This window comes from Stomoxys calcitrans, chromosome 1 (assembly GCF_963082655.1).
Source record: "Stomoxys calcitrans chromosome 1, idStoCalc2.1, whole genome shotgun sequence".
Taxonomy (NCBI): domain Eukaryota; kingdom Metazoa; phylum Arthropoda; class Insecta; order Diptera; family Muscidae; genus Stomoxys; species Stomoxys calcitrans.
In genome coordinates, this window is record NC_081552.1 from 169,583,849 (window position 1) to 169,603,717 (window position 19,869).

General features: G+C 39.7%; 1 protein-coding gene across 3 annotated transcripts in view; it reads right to left on the minus strand.

The window, feature by feature from the left end:
• LOC106095928 (regulating synaptic membrane exocytosis protein 2) overlaps positions 1-19,869 on the minus strand; it is a 448,297-nt gene that overhangs the window by 30,813 nt on the left and 397,615 nt on the right. For all 3 annotated transcript variants that reach the window (XM_059361097.1, XM_059361096.1, XM_059361095.1), the window contains one exon: positions 5,374-5,555. In XM_059361097.1, coding sequence (XP_059217080.1) covers positions 5,374-5,555 — 182 coding nt within the window. The remainder of the gene's footprint in view (positions 1-5,373; positions 5,556-19,869) is intronic.

Genomic DNA, 19,869 nt, shown 5'->3' on the forward strand with positions numbered 1-19,869 from the left:
AGATATAACGAGTATAGAGATCTCACGATAAGCTGTCTCCTCTTTTGCTATTGAATGGTTCGGAGAGGTTCTTTTATATTCTTACTGAGGAACGTGTATCAACAAGTTTCTATCTGCAGAGTCTTATCAATTTTGCGGGAATACCAAATTTAGATATTGGCTCGAAATAACTTCGAACGCATAGGACTGGCAAATGCTGCTTTAAAAAAATGTTAAGTGTCAACTTGTCCTCTTTGGGTCTTTTTAGGATTTGTCGCAGTATGAATATCTGGTATAGGGAGGATTTACCAGGTTTAAAACTGCATTTAAATGGCCCAATTATCTCACTGACATTAGATTTCAATCTTTCTACAGTACTCGAGAGTACCATGTACGCCATGGAAAGGAGCATTATACCTCAGTAGTTGGCACATTCCGTCTTGTATCCTTTCTTGTTTGGGTTTAGACTATAACTGTGAGCACCACACAGGCTGTAACTTGAAGCTTTGTCTTGTGTGGTGTTCATCGTTATCACGGAATGCTAAGCTGAAAGCAGCCGTTCACAGATTGCGGATAGAGGAAAACTTCATATTTATGCGGAATGGCATCAAATGCGGCTGCGGTCAGTCAGCGTATGGAGAGGAGAGTGTCAGTGAGGGTAGAACAGACTCATGCCTAAATACTGAGTGCCAATGACTCTCTAAATGGCAAGGCGAGTTATTGGCCGCTTCAGATAACCAATGCCCAATACAGTGTCTGTTCCCAGGTTAGGTGCAGCTGGAGGCGAGCGTCGGAACTTGAAGTAAGAGGCTCTTGACATCGAGGAATACATGTGTGATCCCACATAGCCGATGTCGTTGGAGAGCTGGGCCAGCAACGTATTGGTTGCCCAAAAAGTAATTGCGGATTTTTTAAAAGAAAGTAAATGCATTTTTAATAAAACTTAGAATGAACTTTAATCAAATATACTTTTTTTACACTTTTTTCTAAAGCAAGCTAAAAGTAACAGCTGATAACTGAAAGAAGTAAGAACGCAATTACAGAGTCACAAGCTGTGAAAAAATTTGTCAACGCCGACTATATGAAAAATCCGCAATTACTATATACATATACATCGCCCTGATGTAGTAGCCCTATGTGAGACACAGGTACGTGCGGATGAAGATCCAATGAATTTTCACGCTCCTGGGTATCACAACCTCTCACTTTCTATACCCTCCACCATAGGATGGGGGTATACTAATTTCGTCATTCTGTTTGTAATACCTCAAAATATGCGTCTAAGACCCCATAAAGTACATATATTCTTGATCGTTATGTCATTTTAAGTCGATCTAGCCATGTCCGTCTGTCTGTCGAAACCACGCTAATTTTCGAAGGAGTAAAGCTAGCCGCTTAAAATTTTGCACAAATACTTTTTATTAGTGTAGGTCGGCTGGTATTGTAAATGGGCCACATGGGTTCATGTTTTGATATAGCTGCCATATAAACCGATCTTGGGTCTTGACTTCTTGAGCCTCTAGAGGATGCAATTCTCGTCCGTTTTTATTGAAATTTTGCACGTAGTATTTTGGTAGCACTTCCAACGACTACGATTAGTATGGTTTAAATCGGTCTATGTTTTGATATAGCTGCTTGGGACTTGACTTCTTGAGCCAATAGAGCGCGCAATTCTCATCCGATTCGACTGAAATTTTGCATGAGGTGTTTTGTTTTGAGTTCCAATAACTGTGCTAAGCATGGCGTAAATCGGTATGGAACCTGGTATAGCTGCCATATAAATCGATCTGGGTTCTTGACTTCTTGAACCTCTAGAGGGCGCGATTCTCATTTGCGATCCGATTTGGCTGAAATTTTGTACAACGGCTTCTCTCATGACCTTCAACATACATGTCTAATATGGTCTGAATCGATCAGTAGCTTGATACAGCTCCCATATAAACCGATCTCCCGATTTTGCTTCTTGAGCCCCTACAAGGCGCAGTTCTTATCCGAATGAACTGAAATATTACACAATGACTTCTACAATGTTCAGCATTCATTTATGGTCCGAGTCGGACTATAACTTGATACAGCTCCAATAGCACAACAGTTTTATTCAATATTTTGTGTTTGTCTAAAAAGAGATACCGCGCATAGAACTCGACAAATGCGATCAATGGTGGAGGGTGTATAAGATTCGGCCCGTCCGAACATAGCACGCTCTTACTTGTTATTTCTCACAGAGGTCTTGTGGTATATGTACGTAATGATGTGGTGTTCCAAAGACGACAACACCTGAACTCACAGGATCCAGAATTTAATTCCCTATGGGTCAAATTCAGAGTTTTATCACACATGCTTCATTTCGAATTTTTATATGGAAATCCAAACACGGAAAGGGAGGCTTCCATAAAGGAATTCGACACTCATTCCGATTTTGGAGGATTTTTCGGACAGTGAAATCATTGTTGCTGGGTATTTTAATGCCAATTACTCCCACTGGCTTTCCCATTCGGGCCACGACTCCGGAGGGCCTAAACGCCGAGCTATTAATGAACCAACACACATTCCGTGTGTTGAAGGGCAACGAATTAATATTGTAGTTTTGATATTTTCTGAACTTTGCATCCTGAAAAGTACCAAGTTAATGTATTTTCACTTCTTGGAAACTCCGATCATTGCATTATTTTAGCAACTTTTACAAATTCTACTCTTCATGCCGTTTTATCTACAGCCCCAAAGCGGACAATTTTTATGTTCGAAAATGCTGGTTGGGCTGAGCTTAATGCGGCGACTGAAATGATGGAGAAAGTAATTTTAATTCGAATAACAACTAAAATAATTTCGGTTCAATCACATGACAAAAGCTGGTTTAAAAGACTACAGGAATGCCGTCAGATCCAAAGAGGAGGCATTGAGAAATTAAAATGTCAGTAATGAGTATTTAGACGTAAAAAGTTCTGGGAGGAACAGCGTATTCGTGCCAAAGTTCTTGCATCAGCGGCTGTTCCGACGACCAGATATTCACTGACGACCAAATATTAAGGATATCCTGGTGGTTGACATTTTTGCGGGAAATTCTTCCCTGTCAGCAAGCGATAAACTCGCCGGTGTTGAAGACGTATCTAGTTCCATGCCTCATATATATTTTCGATTACGTGGAGTCAAACGAGTAATGGCAGATCTCGACGTAAACAAATCTTCAAAAATCGCTTCCTTTCGGAACGTAGTTGTTACTCTAATCACTAGTTCGGGTAGAGTAAGGTCGTGCCTATGGATATCTGCAAGGCAACGTGTAGTTCAAAAGTAAACCGTGCGGCTTAAAATTACGAAATTGGGCATATAAATAAATAAAATAAAAAAAAAAAATATTGACGGGATTTGGAACTCTGCACTACTTTCAAAGCTTGTCCCTTTTGAAGTCGGTAATAACTTCGTTAGAGATCGCATTATAAGTGTTTTTGTAGATGACTTCTGATTTGATGAATATAGATTGACCGCAGGAGTACCACAAGGCTCTATCCTTTCTTCGGCTTTGTCCTTTCTCCCTCTCTTTTTACACCCTCCACCATGGGATGGGGGGTCTACTAATTTCGTCATTCTGTTTGTAACTACTCGAAATATTCGTCTGAGACCGCATAAAGTATATATATTTTTGATCGTCGCGACATTTTATGTCGATCTAGCTATGTCCGTCCGTTTCGTTTGTCTGTCGAAAGCACGTTAACTTCCGAAGGAATAAAGGTAGCCGCTTGAAATTTTGCACAAATACTTCTTATTAGTGCAGGTCGGTTGGTATTGTAAATGGGCCATATCGGTCCATGTTTTGATATAGCTGCCATATAAACCGATCTTGGGTCTTGACTTCTTTGGTCTCCAGAGGGCGCAATTCTTATCCGATTAGAATGAAATTTTGCACCACGTGTTTTGTTATGATATCCAATAACTGTGCAAAGTATGGTTCAAATCGGTTCATAACCTGATATAGCTGTCATATCTGTCCGATCTTGGGTCTTGACTTCTTTAGCTTCTAGAGGGCGCAATTCCTATCCGATTTGGCTGAAATTTTGCAAGACGTATTTTATTCTTACATCCAAAAACTGTGTCAAATAAGGTTCAAATTGGTTCACAACCTGATATAGCTGCCATATAAACCGATCTGGGATCTTGACTTCTTGAGCCTCGAGAGGTCGCAATTATTATCCGATTTGCCTGAAATTACGTATGTACGACGGATCCTCTCATGACCATCAACTTACGTGTTTATTATGGTCTGAATCGGTCTATAGCCCGCTCCAGCTCCCATATAAATCGATCTCTCTATTTTACTTCTTGAGCCCCCCAAAGGGCTCAATTCTTATTCGAATTGGCTGACATTTTACACAGGTCTCCAACATATAATTTAATTGTGGTCCAAACCGGATCATATCTTGATATCGCTCTAATAGCAGAGCAAATCTTTTCTTATATCCTTTTTTGCCTAAGAAGAGATCCCGGGAAAAGAACTCGACAAATGCGATCCATGGTGGAGGGTATATAAGATTCGGCCCGGCCGAACTTGGCACGCTTTTACTTGTTCTTGATAACATTGACGATCTGTTGGGCCTGACTTCAAATCCGTTCTACTCGTTTGCGAATGACAACAACCTCTGTCAAAGCACAGACAATCGGCCAACTTTGACTAATAACAACATGATACTAAAAACCTTCGCCTTTCTATAAATAAATGTCTTGAACATTTCATGCGGTTCAGTCAAATCAATGGATCAAAAGTTGTGCAATATTTACACTTTTCTACTGTACATGGTGTTAAGCAATGATTCGCATTCGAGATATACATACATATATATTGCATATGTACATAATGATGCGTTTCAAGCAAGCAATATACATAGAACGGCCGCAATGTGTTAAAAATCTAAAATTTAATAATAACATGGAAATCCAGGGCCATGTGCAAGTCATAAGTCGTGGCGCCAGTGGTTCTTCGTACATTGCTCAACTTTGGCGGACTGCTGGACAGTTTTTCAATTATGACGAAATCCCCGAAGCATAAATCGATGAGGGAATATGGGATGGATCGAGGAGAGTGCAACAATTATTCTAAGGAATTAATTTATATTTAAATGAAATTTCCTTATCGTTTATATTTGCTTTTTATCAACTTGGCGTTATTATATGCTTGTCATATATGTGTTTTTAATTAAGAAATGGCTGCAAAACTTAAATTCACTTGAATCACTATTCAATAGTAATTTCTCACAATTTTAATTGCCAAGTGATAAAGTTTGGGGAAAAAATGTGTGTAAAAATGTATGCAGGATAACCTAAAACAAAAATTTATTTTTGAGATTGTGAAAGATTTTTAAGATTTGTAACTCGATTTTCACATTTTCTTTGGTTTATACCTACCATTTAGGGAGTATTCGAACTTTGGCATATGCTTCTGGTAAATTTCCATGACCATAGGCTTCGTCACGCAAGGCTAAATCATCTGCGGCCATAAGGGAGACGGCTAACTCGCTACGCTCACTGTGATACCACACTTGTATTTGCACACGGCCGCTGACCAATTTCTCTCGAGCAATTTGTTCCTGTGCAAAAATACCAAACAAATATCGGTTGGAGTTTGAAGAGAAAAAAAATTTCATATTAGTATGTATTCGAATATTTCGTATGTATAAAGTGTGTCATTATTTTTGTTTATATGTTAGTTTAAAAAATTAATAATTTTAGGTAATTCATTTTATTCAATATATTTCAAACTTTCATGTTGACAATACGCCATGTTTTTGCTTCAGAATAAATGTTTTCAAGACTCTTAAAGTTGGTAAAGATTAAAAACTTAACATATAAAAGGACATTAAGTTCGGGCCGAACTTCGAATACCAACCACCTCGGACAAATATTTTAAGCACCTTTCGTCATAATACAGTGAATTATTCATAATTTTTGAACCCATAGCAGTGACGTCTAAATATTGTCCGCTCTCCACCATATTCAGGCAGGCTTTGTTAGGATCTAGCACAAACAATTGTACCAAATTCGTCGATTAAAAAATGCACCTATTATGGGCCTACGGACAGCTATATCCAAATATAAACCGATCGGAATCTTCTTGAACACGAATAACGAAGAGCCTAATACAGCCCACGGTGTCACTGTAAACATGAATATATTGTCCCAAGAAATGAAATCGGGAGATCGGTATACAAAAATTGCAAAATTTTACCCATGAGCATTCCACTTAGGAACAGGGGAACTAATGAGATCGGTATATATGACAGCTTTATCTAAATATAGGCCGATCTTGACCATACTCGGTACGAGTGTCGATGGGTCTTACAGTGAAATCGGTTAATAAATTCACCAAAAACTTTAAATCTGAAGATGGGCATATATAACTGGTATATGCAAATGTAGACCGATCTGGGCCTTATTGAACAGGGATGTTGAGGAGCCTGACGCAACAAGCTATAACAAATTTCTGTGAAATCGGACAATGAATGCGGCTATAATGGGCCTAAGACTATAAATAGAGAGATCGGTCAATGGGACAAGGAAACCCAAATCTGCATCGATCTGGGCGAAATTAGACAAGGATGTTGAAGGGCGTTACATAACTTACTTTCCCAAGTTCTAGAGAAATCGGCTAACAAATGCGCCTTTTATGGGCCAAAGACCTTAAATCAAGAAATTGGTCTATATGGACCGATCTGGACCATTTTGCACAAGGATGTCAAGAGGCTTAACATAACTCACTGTCCCAAATTTCAGCAATGTCTGATAACAAATATGGCTTTAATGAGTCCAAGACCTTAAATCGAGAGATCGGTCTAAATGGCAGCTTTATCTGAATCTGGACCGATCTGGGCTGTATTGAACAAGGTTGTCGAGAAGTGGCTTTAATGGGGCTAAGACTTTAAATCAGCAGATCAGATATAGCCCATCTTCGAACTTAACCTGCCTATGGAGAAAAACAGAATCTGTGCAAAGTTTCTGCTCAATATCTCTATTTTTAAAAACTGTAGCGTGATTTCAATAGACAGACTGACAGACGGAAGGACATGGCTAGATCAAGAATATATACACTTTATAGGGTCGGAAGTGGATATTTTAGATGTGTTGCAAACGGAATGACAAAATGAATTAATTTAGTCATTCCGTTTGTAACACCTTGAAATATTCGTCTTAGACCCCATAAAGAATGTATAATCTTGATCGTCTCCACGTTCTGGGTCGATCTAGGCATGTCCGTCCGTCTGTCGAAATCACGATAGAGGTTGAACGCACAGATACTAAATATTGATGTAGGTCGTTGGGGATTGCAAATGGGCCATATCGGTCCAGATGTAGATACAGCTCCCATATTAACCGATCTCCCGATATAACTTCTCGAGCCCCTGGTAGCCGCAATTTTTGTCCGATTTGGCTGAAATGCGGCACGTAGTGTTCTGTTACGACCGTCCAACAACTGTGTCCAATACCGTCCAAATCAGTCTATAACCTGATATAGCTCTCATGTAGAGCGGTCTCTGGATCATCATTTCTAGCAGCTTTAATTTTTGCTGGTTTAACAGAAGTTTGGTATGTAGAATTAAATTATGCCTTTCAACTAAATTTATTTTGCATAAATTTTTTGCGGAACCCATGGTGGTGGGTTCTCAAGATTCGGCCCAGCCGAACTTAGCACGCTTTAACTTGTTTTATGTTAATATATTGCAAATGCCTCAATATTTCTTTAGAAGTTCAAAAAGTTGGGATAAATTTCTTTAAAAGTTTAAAATTTGTAATCTACTACCAGCAGACAGTGTATGCTGATATCAGCAGAGTAATTTTTCTGTATCTACTCTGTAAAAACTGACTTGACCTCCTGCCATAGAGTTATTAAACACTGCCCTACGGAGAGAGAACTGTGGCTCCCAAAAGCATGCCACAGCAAGCTCGTATGAGGAAAATGGCCGCTGATAAAAAGAACCGGTAAAGAGGTTGAAGTAGGGTGCTAGCTAACTTTCACCACATTTCGTGGGATAATACCAACATTACTATGCAAATGCAAATTTGCCCATGAACATTCCATTATGGAACTAGGGCAAACTGCTCTCAAATTAATGAGTGCCGTCCGATTCAATTTTAAGCTCAATGATAAGGGACCTCCTTTTTATAGCCGAGTCCGAACGGCGTGCCGCAAAGTGACACCTCTTTGGCGAGAAGTTTTTAAATAGCAAAGTACCTCACAAATGTCGCCAGCATCAGGAGGGGATAACCACTGCGGGACAAAACCGTGGGGAAATTCTTATATACTTACAATATAACAATACTTAATACGGATAATGCAGCTACCTTTGTTAAAAGGATTAGGGAGAAGGATTCAGAAATAACAATATATGTCCAGAAAATCTAATCGATAAGGTGCGGGAATGGAGTGGTCTCGAACCATCGCACAATGGGATAGCATCGAAAAAATTAGTAAAAAATTTACTAACGGGTGCAGATAACTTTTAAATATTGAATGGCCAGAGCTGAGGTGTATGCAAGATCAGACCACAAATGGTCAATTGGCAGCTCGAACAAATCTTTGAAATGCCAAGGCGACCCACTTTGAGGCCCTACTAAATGGCGCACGATAGGCCCAGTTTCAGGGGCAAACATTTTTGAACTAAGCAATCTGCAAAAAGTAAAAACGCTGTTTTATGCCCAAGGGTCTGGAAAACCCAAAAACAAAATATTAGGCTTAGGTGGCAACTCTGTATGTAAAAATTATCTGGTAAAGTTTTCGTTAGTTATTGCTTCAAAGCCAAAGTATTAAAAATAAATGGTACTTGGAGCACAACTTTGTTCGTCCCAACTCGCTCGACCAAATGTATATATTGTTTGAAGGTAAACTTGTCAACCTTCATGTCTGAAAGGTTTGAAGTGCCTGAATTTTGCTTTAATAGGAAGATTCGGTCATTGTTAAGATATAGCTCCCATATAAACCGATCTCCAAGTTGATTTCTTGAGCCGCTACAGGTCGCAATTATTGCCCGAACTAGCCAATATAAGTTTGGAGTGGAAATCACGATAGCTTCTAAACGAATAAAGCAATTCGCTTGAAATGTTGCTCGCTTGCTTCTTATCGATATAAATCTATGGGGATTGCAAATGTTCCAATTCGGTCAATTTTACGATGTAGCTCCCTTATTAACCGATCTCCAGATTATATGTTTTGAGCCTCTACAGATAGCAATTTTATTCCGACTTGGCTGTTATGACCTGAATCGATCCATAACCTGATGTTGCTCTCGGTTTAACTTCTTGAACTGCTACTGGAAGCAATTCTACTACAAATATATAAAGCAATATAAAATGTTCAAAGTTCGGCCGGGTCGAATCTTAGGAACCCACCACAAAATAAATTTAGTTGAAGGACATAATTTTGCTCTACCCTTAAGCTTCTAGGAGCCGAACAAGGATTGTTCAGAGCATACTTTGACCGCAGCAACTAGTGAAGCATCTAAGAAGGAGCCTTTTCAACTGTCCCTGTATGCGTAAGAAAACTCATCATGACAAGTTCGAACGAGTTTGGTGAGTAAGAACTCCAGGCGGCCTCAAACGACTAGGCTAACCTGACTATGGTCCGATTTCTGCAGCTAAATCTCCACTATTGTAAGGCCGCTTCGGCAGAACTAAAGGTACTTCTGATGCCAGTAGGGTTTCATGTTGCTCTTATCCAGGAGCCATGGATGTGTGGAGCAGGGGTTTAGTGGACTAACAATTCCTCGATTTAAAATACTCATGGGGTATGGGGAAAGAAAGAACAGAGCCTGCATTCTTGCAAGGAGTAGTCTAAATGTGTCTCTTCTTCCGTTGCTAAGCACTGAAGATGCAGTAGCAGCCAGCCTAGAAATTTATAAGTCTCATTTCTGACTAGCTTCCCTATGTAAATGGCACACGATTTAGAGATGCCGCATTCAAACCTTTTGTTGTTGGTTGCAGCCGCTTCTACAGGGAAGAAGAGCCTCGTTGTGGGACGCGATCCTAATGCACATCACCAAATATGGGTAATTTCGGATATTAAAGAAAGGGGTGAGCGAATATTTTATGACTTGCAATCTGGCGATTTGCTATAAAGGAAATAAACTGACCGTTATTGCCAAAAACGTCATTTCTTGGGGAAATTGTCTCATTTAGCGGAGTTGTTGGGCTTTGTATAGCGATCTGGTTTGTTCAATGATAGAAATTAGAAACTATCCTGTACATGTGGCATCACAATGGACGAAAAAGTATGAAACGACTGATAGCAGACTGCCACTTAAACCTAACCTAAAGATTTTCTAAAAGGGTGATTTTTTAAGAGCAATAGGAAAGCTTTTCAAAAAGCCCCATAAAATTCAGAAAAATGCATGACATCTTTATTTGAATCGATAGCACGGTCCATATAAATTAATATATGAAGATTAATTCATGCAAATGTTGACCGTGACTGCATCTCAAACGGTCCATCCGCTTACTTCAATTTCGGCATACTCTTTCCAAAATTTCGGCCGGTATCTCACGAATAAATGCTTCAATGTTGTCTCCCAATGCGTCAATTGAAGCGGGCTTGTCTGTATAGACATGAGCTTTACCATAGCACCACAAAAAATCAGCTCTTGCATTTTGGGCAAAAAAATATTTAGATATCATCTCACGGTAGCGCTGACCATTCACAGTTACGTTACGATTCGCATCATCTTTGAAGAAGTATGGTCCAATGATGCCACCAGCCCATAAACCGCACCAAACTGTGACTTTTTCTGGATGCATTGTTAGCTCTTGCAATGCTTCTGGCCGATCTTCACTCCAAAATCGACAATTCTACTTATTTATGTACCCATTGAGCCAAAAAAATGAGCCTCATCGCTGAAGATCAAGAAGCGCGCTATGAACTTTCTTAACAGAGCACTCATTTTGATAATAAAATTCAATAATTTGCAAGCGTTGTTCGTTTGTAAAACGATTCATGGTTAAATTATAGACCAAACTGATGATGTTTGACAGTGAAACAAAACACGAAACGTGCGTGAGCTGTTTAACCCAGTTTTGCCAAGAAGATAATAGCTAAAAAATCACCATTTAAAACAATGAGATATTAAAAATAGGAAAACTGGAAAATTTCGAGTTTTAATAAGAATAGATAAGGAAAATCAGCAACAGCAAAAACATTATAAAGTAGAAAGGCTGTTTAAGCCGATAATAAATTATTGAGATCTTAATAAAAATATTACTCTCTATCTTTGCCCTTTACATCGTACATTAAAGTTGAAGCAACCTTTTTACAAACATTTCAAACCTCGTACTCGGTATCGTCTACGTATTGACAATAGAAAAAATATTCATACGCAACCGTGTACAAACATATCTCCCATTTCATGTGGTGTAGGCGGCCTTTAAAGACATTTACAACAAAAATGTGTATATTTTGGAATTTTAACATCAATATTCTCCTTTAGGACTTTGGACTAATGGCAGCACTTAGTGTGCCGAAGTCACTTGGTTTGAGCAAAAAATTCATTCAGCCAAAGCGCAAATATTGCCACACAGTCGAAGAGTACCTGTGGAGATAAATAAATATTGGGGTAAAGAATTTGCAACAAATTCCCATACGAGCGACCTAGGAGTAACGACGGCATAACGAGCTAAAATTTATGAAGCAAACATGTCCCCACACATGTTTGTTCTCGTAGTCCTTGTGTACATACTTGTTGTCATGTTTGTATAAAATCCTAATATATATGAAGCCATAGGAAGGAAAATGCTGATGTGAGTGGGTGTATAAGCCCACTTACACGGGTGGAGGACCAAAACCATGAGTCAAATATGTATGAGCGTCCTCCTGCCGTGAACATTCTAAAAAACTTTTCAATTTGTTTGATTATGGAATTTACACTTTCCATACATTTAGATGTAGATAAAGTTTTCCATCACACTTACGACGAGTTGGAAATATGTAGTATTTCTATTTTATGCACTTGGAGAAAAGGAAAATAGGAAATTTTATAACACCATAGCACAAATGCAACAGCCAGACTAAAAATCCCTTAACATGCACCCACTGGGTTTTTACAGATGTAAAGGAAGTGAATTGAAATTTAAATTCAAATGCGAGCCAAAAGTGGTCTTACTGAAGAACTTGAAACTCCATTTATCGCAATCAACATTTACTGAAATAAGGTGCACTGGTTCGAATCAGATATCAAAAAACGACAGAGTGAATGACTCTGAACAGCCAATATATGATAATTTTTGTTTCCGAAGTTCATCAAGATTTCCTCACCATTTCTATGGTAGATAGAGGCAAACATAATGCAGCTGTCGGATTTGCAGCTAAATTAAAAAACATATTCTTACTTCGGCCGGGCCGAATCTTGGGAACTATTTCGACATCTCTTAACATGGATGATGGAAGTCATAAAAATACAACAATACATTGTCGTACCAAATCAAACAACGATATCAGCTTCGGGGGGCTCAAGACATCAAATCGGCAAATTTTATGGCAGTTATATCAAGTTATATACCGATTTCGTCCGTACAGTTGATGAGAGTCGTAACAGAATAGTACGTACATGCATTGGATACAATTTTTTGTTTCCAGGGTCTCATTCGAAGTCGATGGAACACTTTATATAAGAGCTTTAACCAAATCTGAACCAATATGGCCCATTTGCAATCTCCAAAGACTTACATCAATAAGAAGTACCTTTGCAAAATTTCGAGCGGCTAGCGTTACGCTTTCGACCTCTGACGTGACGAAAGGACGGACATGGCTAGATAGACTAAGAATGTCAAGACGATCAAGATAAATATATTCTTAATGGAGCACGGAGGCCACCATAGGGCGGGTACCATTTGGTAATGCAGCCATGTTAAAATTTTTCTATCGCACTACGGCACGCCGTTCGGAATGGGCTGTAAAAAGAAGTTTTCCCCTGTTCGTTAATGGAATGTTCATGGGCAAATTTATATTTGCACTTTATGAAGCGCAGATCAATGTTTCGAGGTATTATAAGCCGAATGACTGGATTAGTATACCACCCATCCTATAGTGGTGAATATAACTACAAGTAAAAAATGCTGGACCAAACACTCAACCTTGGATATAAATGATAACACATTTCATCAAAATCCAGCGAATATAAACCCATTACAGCTTTACCAGATTTTAAATTGAGCGCAGAAGTTCGAGGCGCTTTAAACGTTATTCTAGGTTCGGCTAGTGGAACAAATGTTCTGTCATAGCCAATTAAAGTAAAAGTAATGTAACAGCTACAACAAAATATGGTCTGATCCGTGTTCGTCCTTTTTTCGTTATGGGCACACCCTGGAGTACTATTTCCGGACGCCTTTGATCCGTGCCGGCACTTAGAAGAATTACGGATTCTAGTTTTATCCGTTTTGCCAGAAACGCCTCCATCATCGGTTGGTGTCAGTAAGGTGTAAACGGTGCATGGATTGGGTGCAATTCAGATCTTGGTCTGTAGTCGCACTGAATATGTTGCAAGGTGTTGTACAAACATAGACAGCAGGGGTCGTTGCCTTAGGCGTCCTTGTCGTCAAACTATGTGACCCCTCCGACCTCTCCCGTGTGGCAATATACGCAATAGCAACACCTCAGCCCCGGGCCGGTGTCGGGAAGTGTATGGTTCTTGCAATTGATTTGCCATGGTCTCCGAGGTAAGATCGACGAAACGACCAAAGCTTTGGCAGAGCAGTTTAAAGGCTCCACATTCTGCACGGTGAATGAGGATGCCAACTATGATTATGAGGCGATGCAGCAGCTCGCCAGACATTACCCTTGCAACCACTGATCTGCTGAGTGGCGTATTCTGGTAATCCGTCTTTCGTTACTTTCGGATCAAGTCACATCCCCATAATACTCACCATCGACCAACCATCCAACTTCATAACCTCTGAGCGCCGGATGTTTATCATTCAGAAGAAGAAGACCGATTGGGTTGGCATCAGAGAGTACACCAATTGCCGATTCAGTTAGCTTACACCCACTCAAATGTGCTAGTGCAAATGCCAATTTTGTCCATGAACATTCCACTAAGGAACAGGGGCAAACTTCCCACATATCAATGAGTGCAGTCCGATTCAAATTTAAGCTCAATGATAAGCTCCGAACGGCGTGTCGCAGTTCCTTAGAGAGAAGTTGTACATGGCATAGTTGCCAGCATTAGGAGGGAAAAACCCCCGCTGAAAAATTTTTCTGATGGTCTCGCCAGGATTCGAACCCAGGCGTTCAGAGTCATAGGCGGACATGCTAACCTCTGCGGTACGGTGGCCTCCAAATGTGCTCGTTGCAGAGAGGAAATTCCGAGACATCATTAATGCAGCAGCCACTCATTTTATACCAGCTTGTGGAATACCCCAAGTGTGGCGCGATTCGTAGCATGGACCCCACTTACCCCAGAATCAGCGAGCTGAATCTGGAAATAAACAGGGTAGTTAACGAACAGAAGCACAAAAGCAATGTAACTTAGGTTCCGGTTTTGGCAAGCTGTGGCCTACTGCTAACTCACACTCCAAATATATAAAAAGGGATGACAGGACACTTATGGCGACGTAACTGTGACATGGCCAAAGAGATGCGCCTGGTTGTTCAACCGTCAATTTATTGAGCATTCCGAAAGTGACAAGGTTAGGATGAGTAGCATTCGTCGTATCCGTGGTCTTTGAGTCGATGGACAGCCATCACAATTTACTGTGGAGTAAAGCATCCAAGGCATTAGTCCCCGACGGAATCTCTACACTGATGCTGAAGAATTTGGATCTAACTGGAGGCGAGTATCTTGCAACTGTCCTCAAACTGCCCTTGAACACTCTTATAGTACCCGATTTCTGTAGGATGGGCAGAGAGATCCCGCTACTGAAGCCTGCAAAGGACCCGAGTAAAAGGGAGTCGTACAGGCCGATCTCCTCTCACCAGTAACCAAGGCGCTTGAAGGACTACTTCTTCCGAGCCTCGTTGGAGAATTTCCATTTGTCGAGCATCGGCATGGATTTCAAAGACTGGATAGCACAACGGCTGCTTTGCATGCCATCATCGCACATATTAGCCGTGGCTTTGAGGACAACACGTCCCTCCAGCCAGACCTGAAACGCTTGGTCGCGAACAATCTGTGTGTTCGCCGGTCGTTTATAAAATTTGGAGAAAAAAGTCGAAACCACGTAGTGAAAAACCAAGGAGTTCTCCAAGATGTGATGAGGTGTGATCTCCAGCACTGTATAATCTTTAGATATCCTCCATTCCACCCTCTCAAGACGGCTATGTGATTGTATCAAATGCGGATGATTGTACGATCATGGCATCAGACCCCACTCATTATTTACATCTGCGGTAGGTTAAAGTTTTATCTCAACGATCTTGCCGCTTATTTCGCTGTAAGAGATTTGGAGATATCTGCCACAAAATCTTCAGTCCCATTGTTTACTACATATACGCATGAGGTGAATAATGAGCGTAACGATTCCGATCATCAAACCGCCGAAAATACTGGGCGTCAATTTGACAATTCTTACACAATCTCCTTCCATGCCGCTGGAATTTGCGATAACGTCAGAAGTGAAACAAGGTCCTCAAGTCACTTGCCAGCAGCGCTTGGGATGCTGACAAAGAAAACTTGTTAACCACGTACAAAGCAATTGACAGGTCAGTGTAAGTTATGCAGCGCCAGCGTATTCTCTTCAGCTATGTGACACGCAGTGGAATAATATTCAGATCTGACAGAATACTGGTCTTCAAACTACACCTGGCTGTTTCCTCAGTTCTCACGTGGACCATCTCTAGCAGGAGACAAAGATCCAACCCTTGCGAAGACATCAATAAGTAATACCTTTTTGGCTGTTATCGCAGGGACCATCCGAATCATCATCTTGAGGATAGGCATCCACCGTCCAGAAGCTAAAAAGTGGATCTAAATGATCAGTAGCGATAGGTTCAGCTTTATAAAAGAGAACCTCTAGATCAAGCGGGTCTAGACAATATTCTACAGACACGATAGCAAATGCGGTGAATAGCTACCGGGTAAATATGGTCTTTGGAGTACAAATTGAAAAAATTGATGAAATTGACTTCACTCGGCAAACCAGAGTAGTTCTGGCTCAATTATGATCCATCCGGCAGTTGCAACCGACTCAACTCCTACAGAGCATGGACATGACACACGCCAGCTGTTTAACTGCCCAGCCAGACTCACTCAACTCAGATCCAGATCTCTCTATACGCACCCTACCTTAGTAGCAGAGTTCCTGGATCCGGATATGCAACAGAAGCAGGCGAAAGATAGACCACAACACACTGGACCAAATCAGAACAAATGTAACTGCTATAAATTTTAGCGAAGTTGGATAATATATGGGCCTTATATGGGGTCAAACCTCAAGATTGGGGGATCGGAAACATCCAAATATGATACGATCTGAATCATAATTGGGAGAAATGTGTTACCAAATTTCAGCGAAATCGGTAAATAAATACGGCTTTTATTGGACTAAGAACCCGAATTTTAAGATCAGTCAATACGGCAGCTATATCCAAATATAGACAAATCTGAGTCCGATATTCCGCATGAATCTCGAGTGTGTCAAATTTCAGCGTAAAGCTGAGTATTCTGTTCAGCTTTTCAGGCAGAATGCTGTCAAACTCCATAAAAAAAAGTCGGCGAAACGCTGGAGGAAAATAGGTGAAAAGTAATACTCTGTTTATAGTGAAGGAAAATGGCAAATATAAATTTTAGTGGCAACGCTTGACATCATTGTCGGCATCATTTTTGTTTTATTGGTTTCATTGCCTCGTTTTTTCTTTTTATACCCTCCACCATAGGATGGGGGGTATACTAATTTCGTCATTCTGTTTGTAACTACTCGAAATATTCGTCTGAGACCCCATAAAGTATATATATTCTTGATCGTCGCGACATTTTATGTCGATCTAGCCATGTCTGTCCGTCTGTCCGTCTGTACGTCCGTCCGTCCGTCTGTCTGTCGAAAGCAAGCTAACTTCCGAAGGAGTAAAGCTAGCCGCTTGAAATTTTGCACAAATACTTCTTATTAGTGTAGGTCGGTTGGTATTGTAAATGGGCCATATCGGTCCATGGTTTGATATAGCTGCCATATAAACCGATCTTGGGTCTTGACTTCTTTAGCCTCTAGAGTGCGCAATTCGTATCCGAGTGGAATGAATTTTTGCACGACGTGTTTTGTTACGATATCCAACAACTTTGCCAAGTATGGTTCAAATCGGTGCATAACCTCATATAGCTGTCATATAAACCGATCTTGGGTCTTGACTTCTTGAGCCTCTATAGGGCGCAATTCTTATCCGATTGGAATGAATTTTTGCACGACGTGTTTTGTTATGATATCCAACAACTGTGCCAAGTATGGTTCAAATCGGTGCATAATCTCATATAGCTGTCATATAAACCGATCTTGGGTCTTGACTTCTTGAGCCTCTAGAGGGCGCAATTCTTATCCGATTTGAATGAATTTTTGCACGAAGTATTTTGTTATGATATCCAACAACTGCGCCCAATAAGGTATAAATCGGTTCATAAACCTGATATAGCTGCCATATAAACCGATCTCGGATCTCGACTTCTTGAGCCTCTAGAAGTCGCAATTATTATCCGATATGCCTGAAATTTTGTACGACTGATCCTCTCATGACCATCAACATACGTGTTTATTATGGCCTGATACAGCTCCCATATAAATCGATCTCTCTATTTTACTTCTTAAGCCCCCAAAGGGCGCAATTCTTATTCGAATTGGCTGACATTTTACACAGGTCTCCAACATATAGTTTAATTGTGGTCCAAACCGGACCATATCTTGATATCGTTCTAACACCAGAGCAAATCTTTTCTTATATCCTTTTTTGCCTAAGAAGAGATGCCGGGAAAAGAACTCGACAAATGCGATCCATGGTGGAGGGTATGTATGATTTGGCCCGGCCGAACTTGGCACGCTTTCACTTGTTATTATTGTATTTATTTGCGAAAGAAAAAATAATAAAACCATAGGTGCAGATAAAAAACGTCTTTTGGTATGAAAATACAAAACGAAACATAACTGTAAAATTCCGCTGGCGGACAAGTTAAAGATTTCCGCAACTATTCCGAAAGCAGAATAGAATACCAACCCTAATCGATCTATAAATACTGATGCGACCTTACATCGTGAATTGGTTTATATGGGGGCTATATAAAGATAAAGTCCGATCTGGACCATATTCTGCATGGATGTCGAGGATCTTTACAAAACTAGCTGTGCCAAATTTCTGTGAAATAGTGAAATAAATGCGCTTAATGATGGCCCTTGGACCATATATCTACTGAAAATCAATCGGTTTATTAATTAATAGGCGCATCCCTTTTTCTCAAATGCACCATATTGTTTCAAACAAACGCACAAATTGTAACACCTTCTCAATTTTCAACAGAAAGTCTTCAAATTTTGCACATAATTTTTTCAGCGTAGAAACGAAGCGTATTGAAATTCAAAAAAATTCAGATCAGATTTGGATATAGCTCCCCTACATATGTTCATCCAATTTGGACTAATATTGCAATAATATGGTCATTTGTTAACCGATTATATCGAAATTTGGTGAAAAGGATTTTCTTTTAATTCGTGATATGACTGGTGAATTTCATTGAAATCGGTTCAAATTTTGATATAGCTCCCATATATATACATCGCCTGATTTCACTGCTAGAGCCACTGTGGGCTTATTTATTAACCAAGCTTCCCAAAATTTTGTACAACAATACCTAAGAAGTTTTCAAAAAAATCGATTCAGATTTAGATATAGCTCCCACATATATGTTCGTCTGAATTTAAGATCATTTGCTAACTGATTATCTCGAAATATAACAGGAAGGATTTTGCCTTGACTTTCGGCATTACTGGTGAATTTCATAGAAATCGGCTCAGATTTAGATATAGCTCTCATATATATATATATATATATATATATATATATATATATATAGGAATGATTTTCCTATAACTCTTAACATTACTGGTGACTTTCATAGAAATCAGTTCAGATTTTAATATAGCTGCCATATATGTATCTTGCGATTTCCTCGACGACTGTAACAATGCTTGGTCGAAATCGGTTAAGATTTAGATATACCTCCCACATATATGTTTGTCAAATGTTTGGGTAATTTGCAATATTGTTGTCAATTGTCAACCGCAGTTATTGCAGTTTGAACATTGATGCCCGAAATTTAATAGGGATTGTTCAATAACCCATCTGAAAACATCCATCGAGGTCCATCAAAAGTGGCTCAGGATCAGATATAGCTCAAATATATAGATATAGCCACTTTGTACTTATAGGGTAGATGTAGGGTATTATACAGTCGGCACCGCCCGACTTTTGCCCTTCCCTTACTGATTTCAACTTCAAGTTATTCCGGTATTTGTACAAAATCAAAAGATTGCGCCCCCTATAGCCATTTCATTACATAAGGCTATTTTACAAACATCTTAGTTTTTTTTCTCGGCTATTTTTGTAGCTTTGGGTTATATTAATGAGCCCCGAGAGTTGTTGTTGTTGCGAATGCTTAATTTGTGGCCTTGTTTCTAAACTACTTTATCTGTTGGATGGTGCTTGAAAAATAATGTTGATACAGATAGGTTTAAGAAATTTTCATGAATGAGATATTGACCTACAGGCATACGCGAATGTTGGTCTCTGAGCTCTTTCAGCATCATATATGCCAATTTCCGGATTTATGGCATTTTCGAGACTGAAGAACTAAATCCTGTGTTGTTTTGCTAAATCCTGTTGTTGTTTTATCATACAAAAATAAATCCCATTTTTGCAGGATTTATTTTTAAATCGCAAATAAACCCGATTTCATG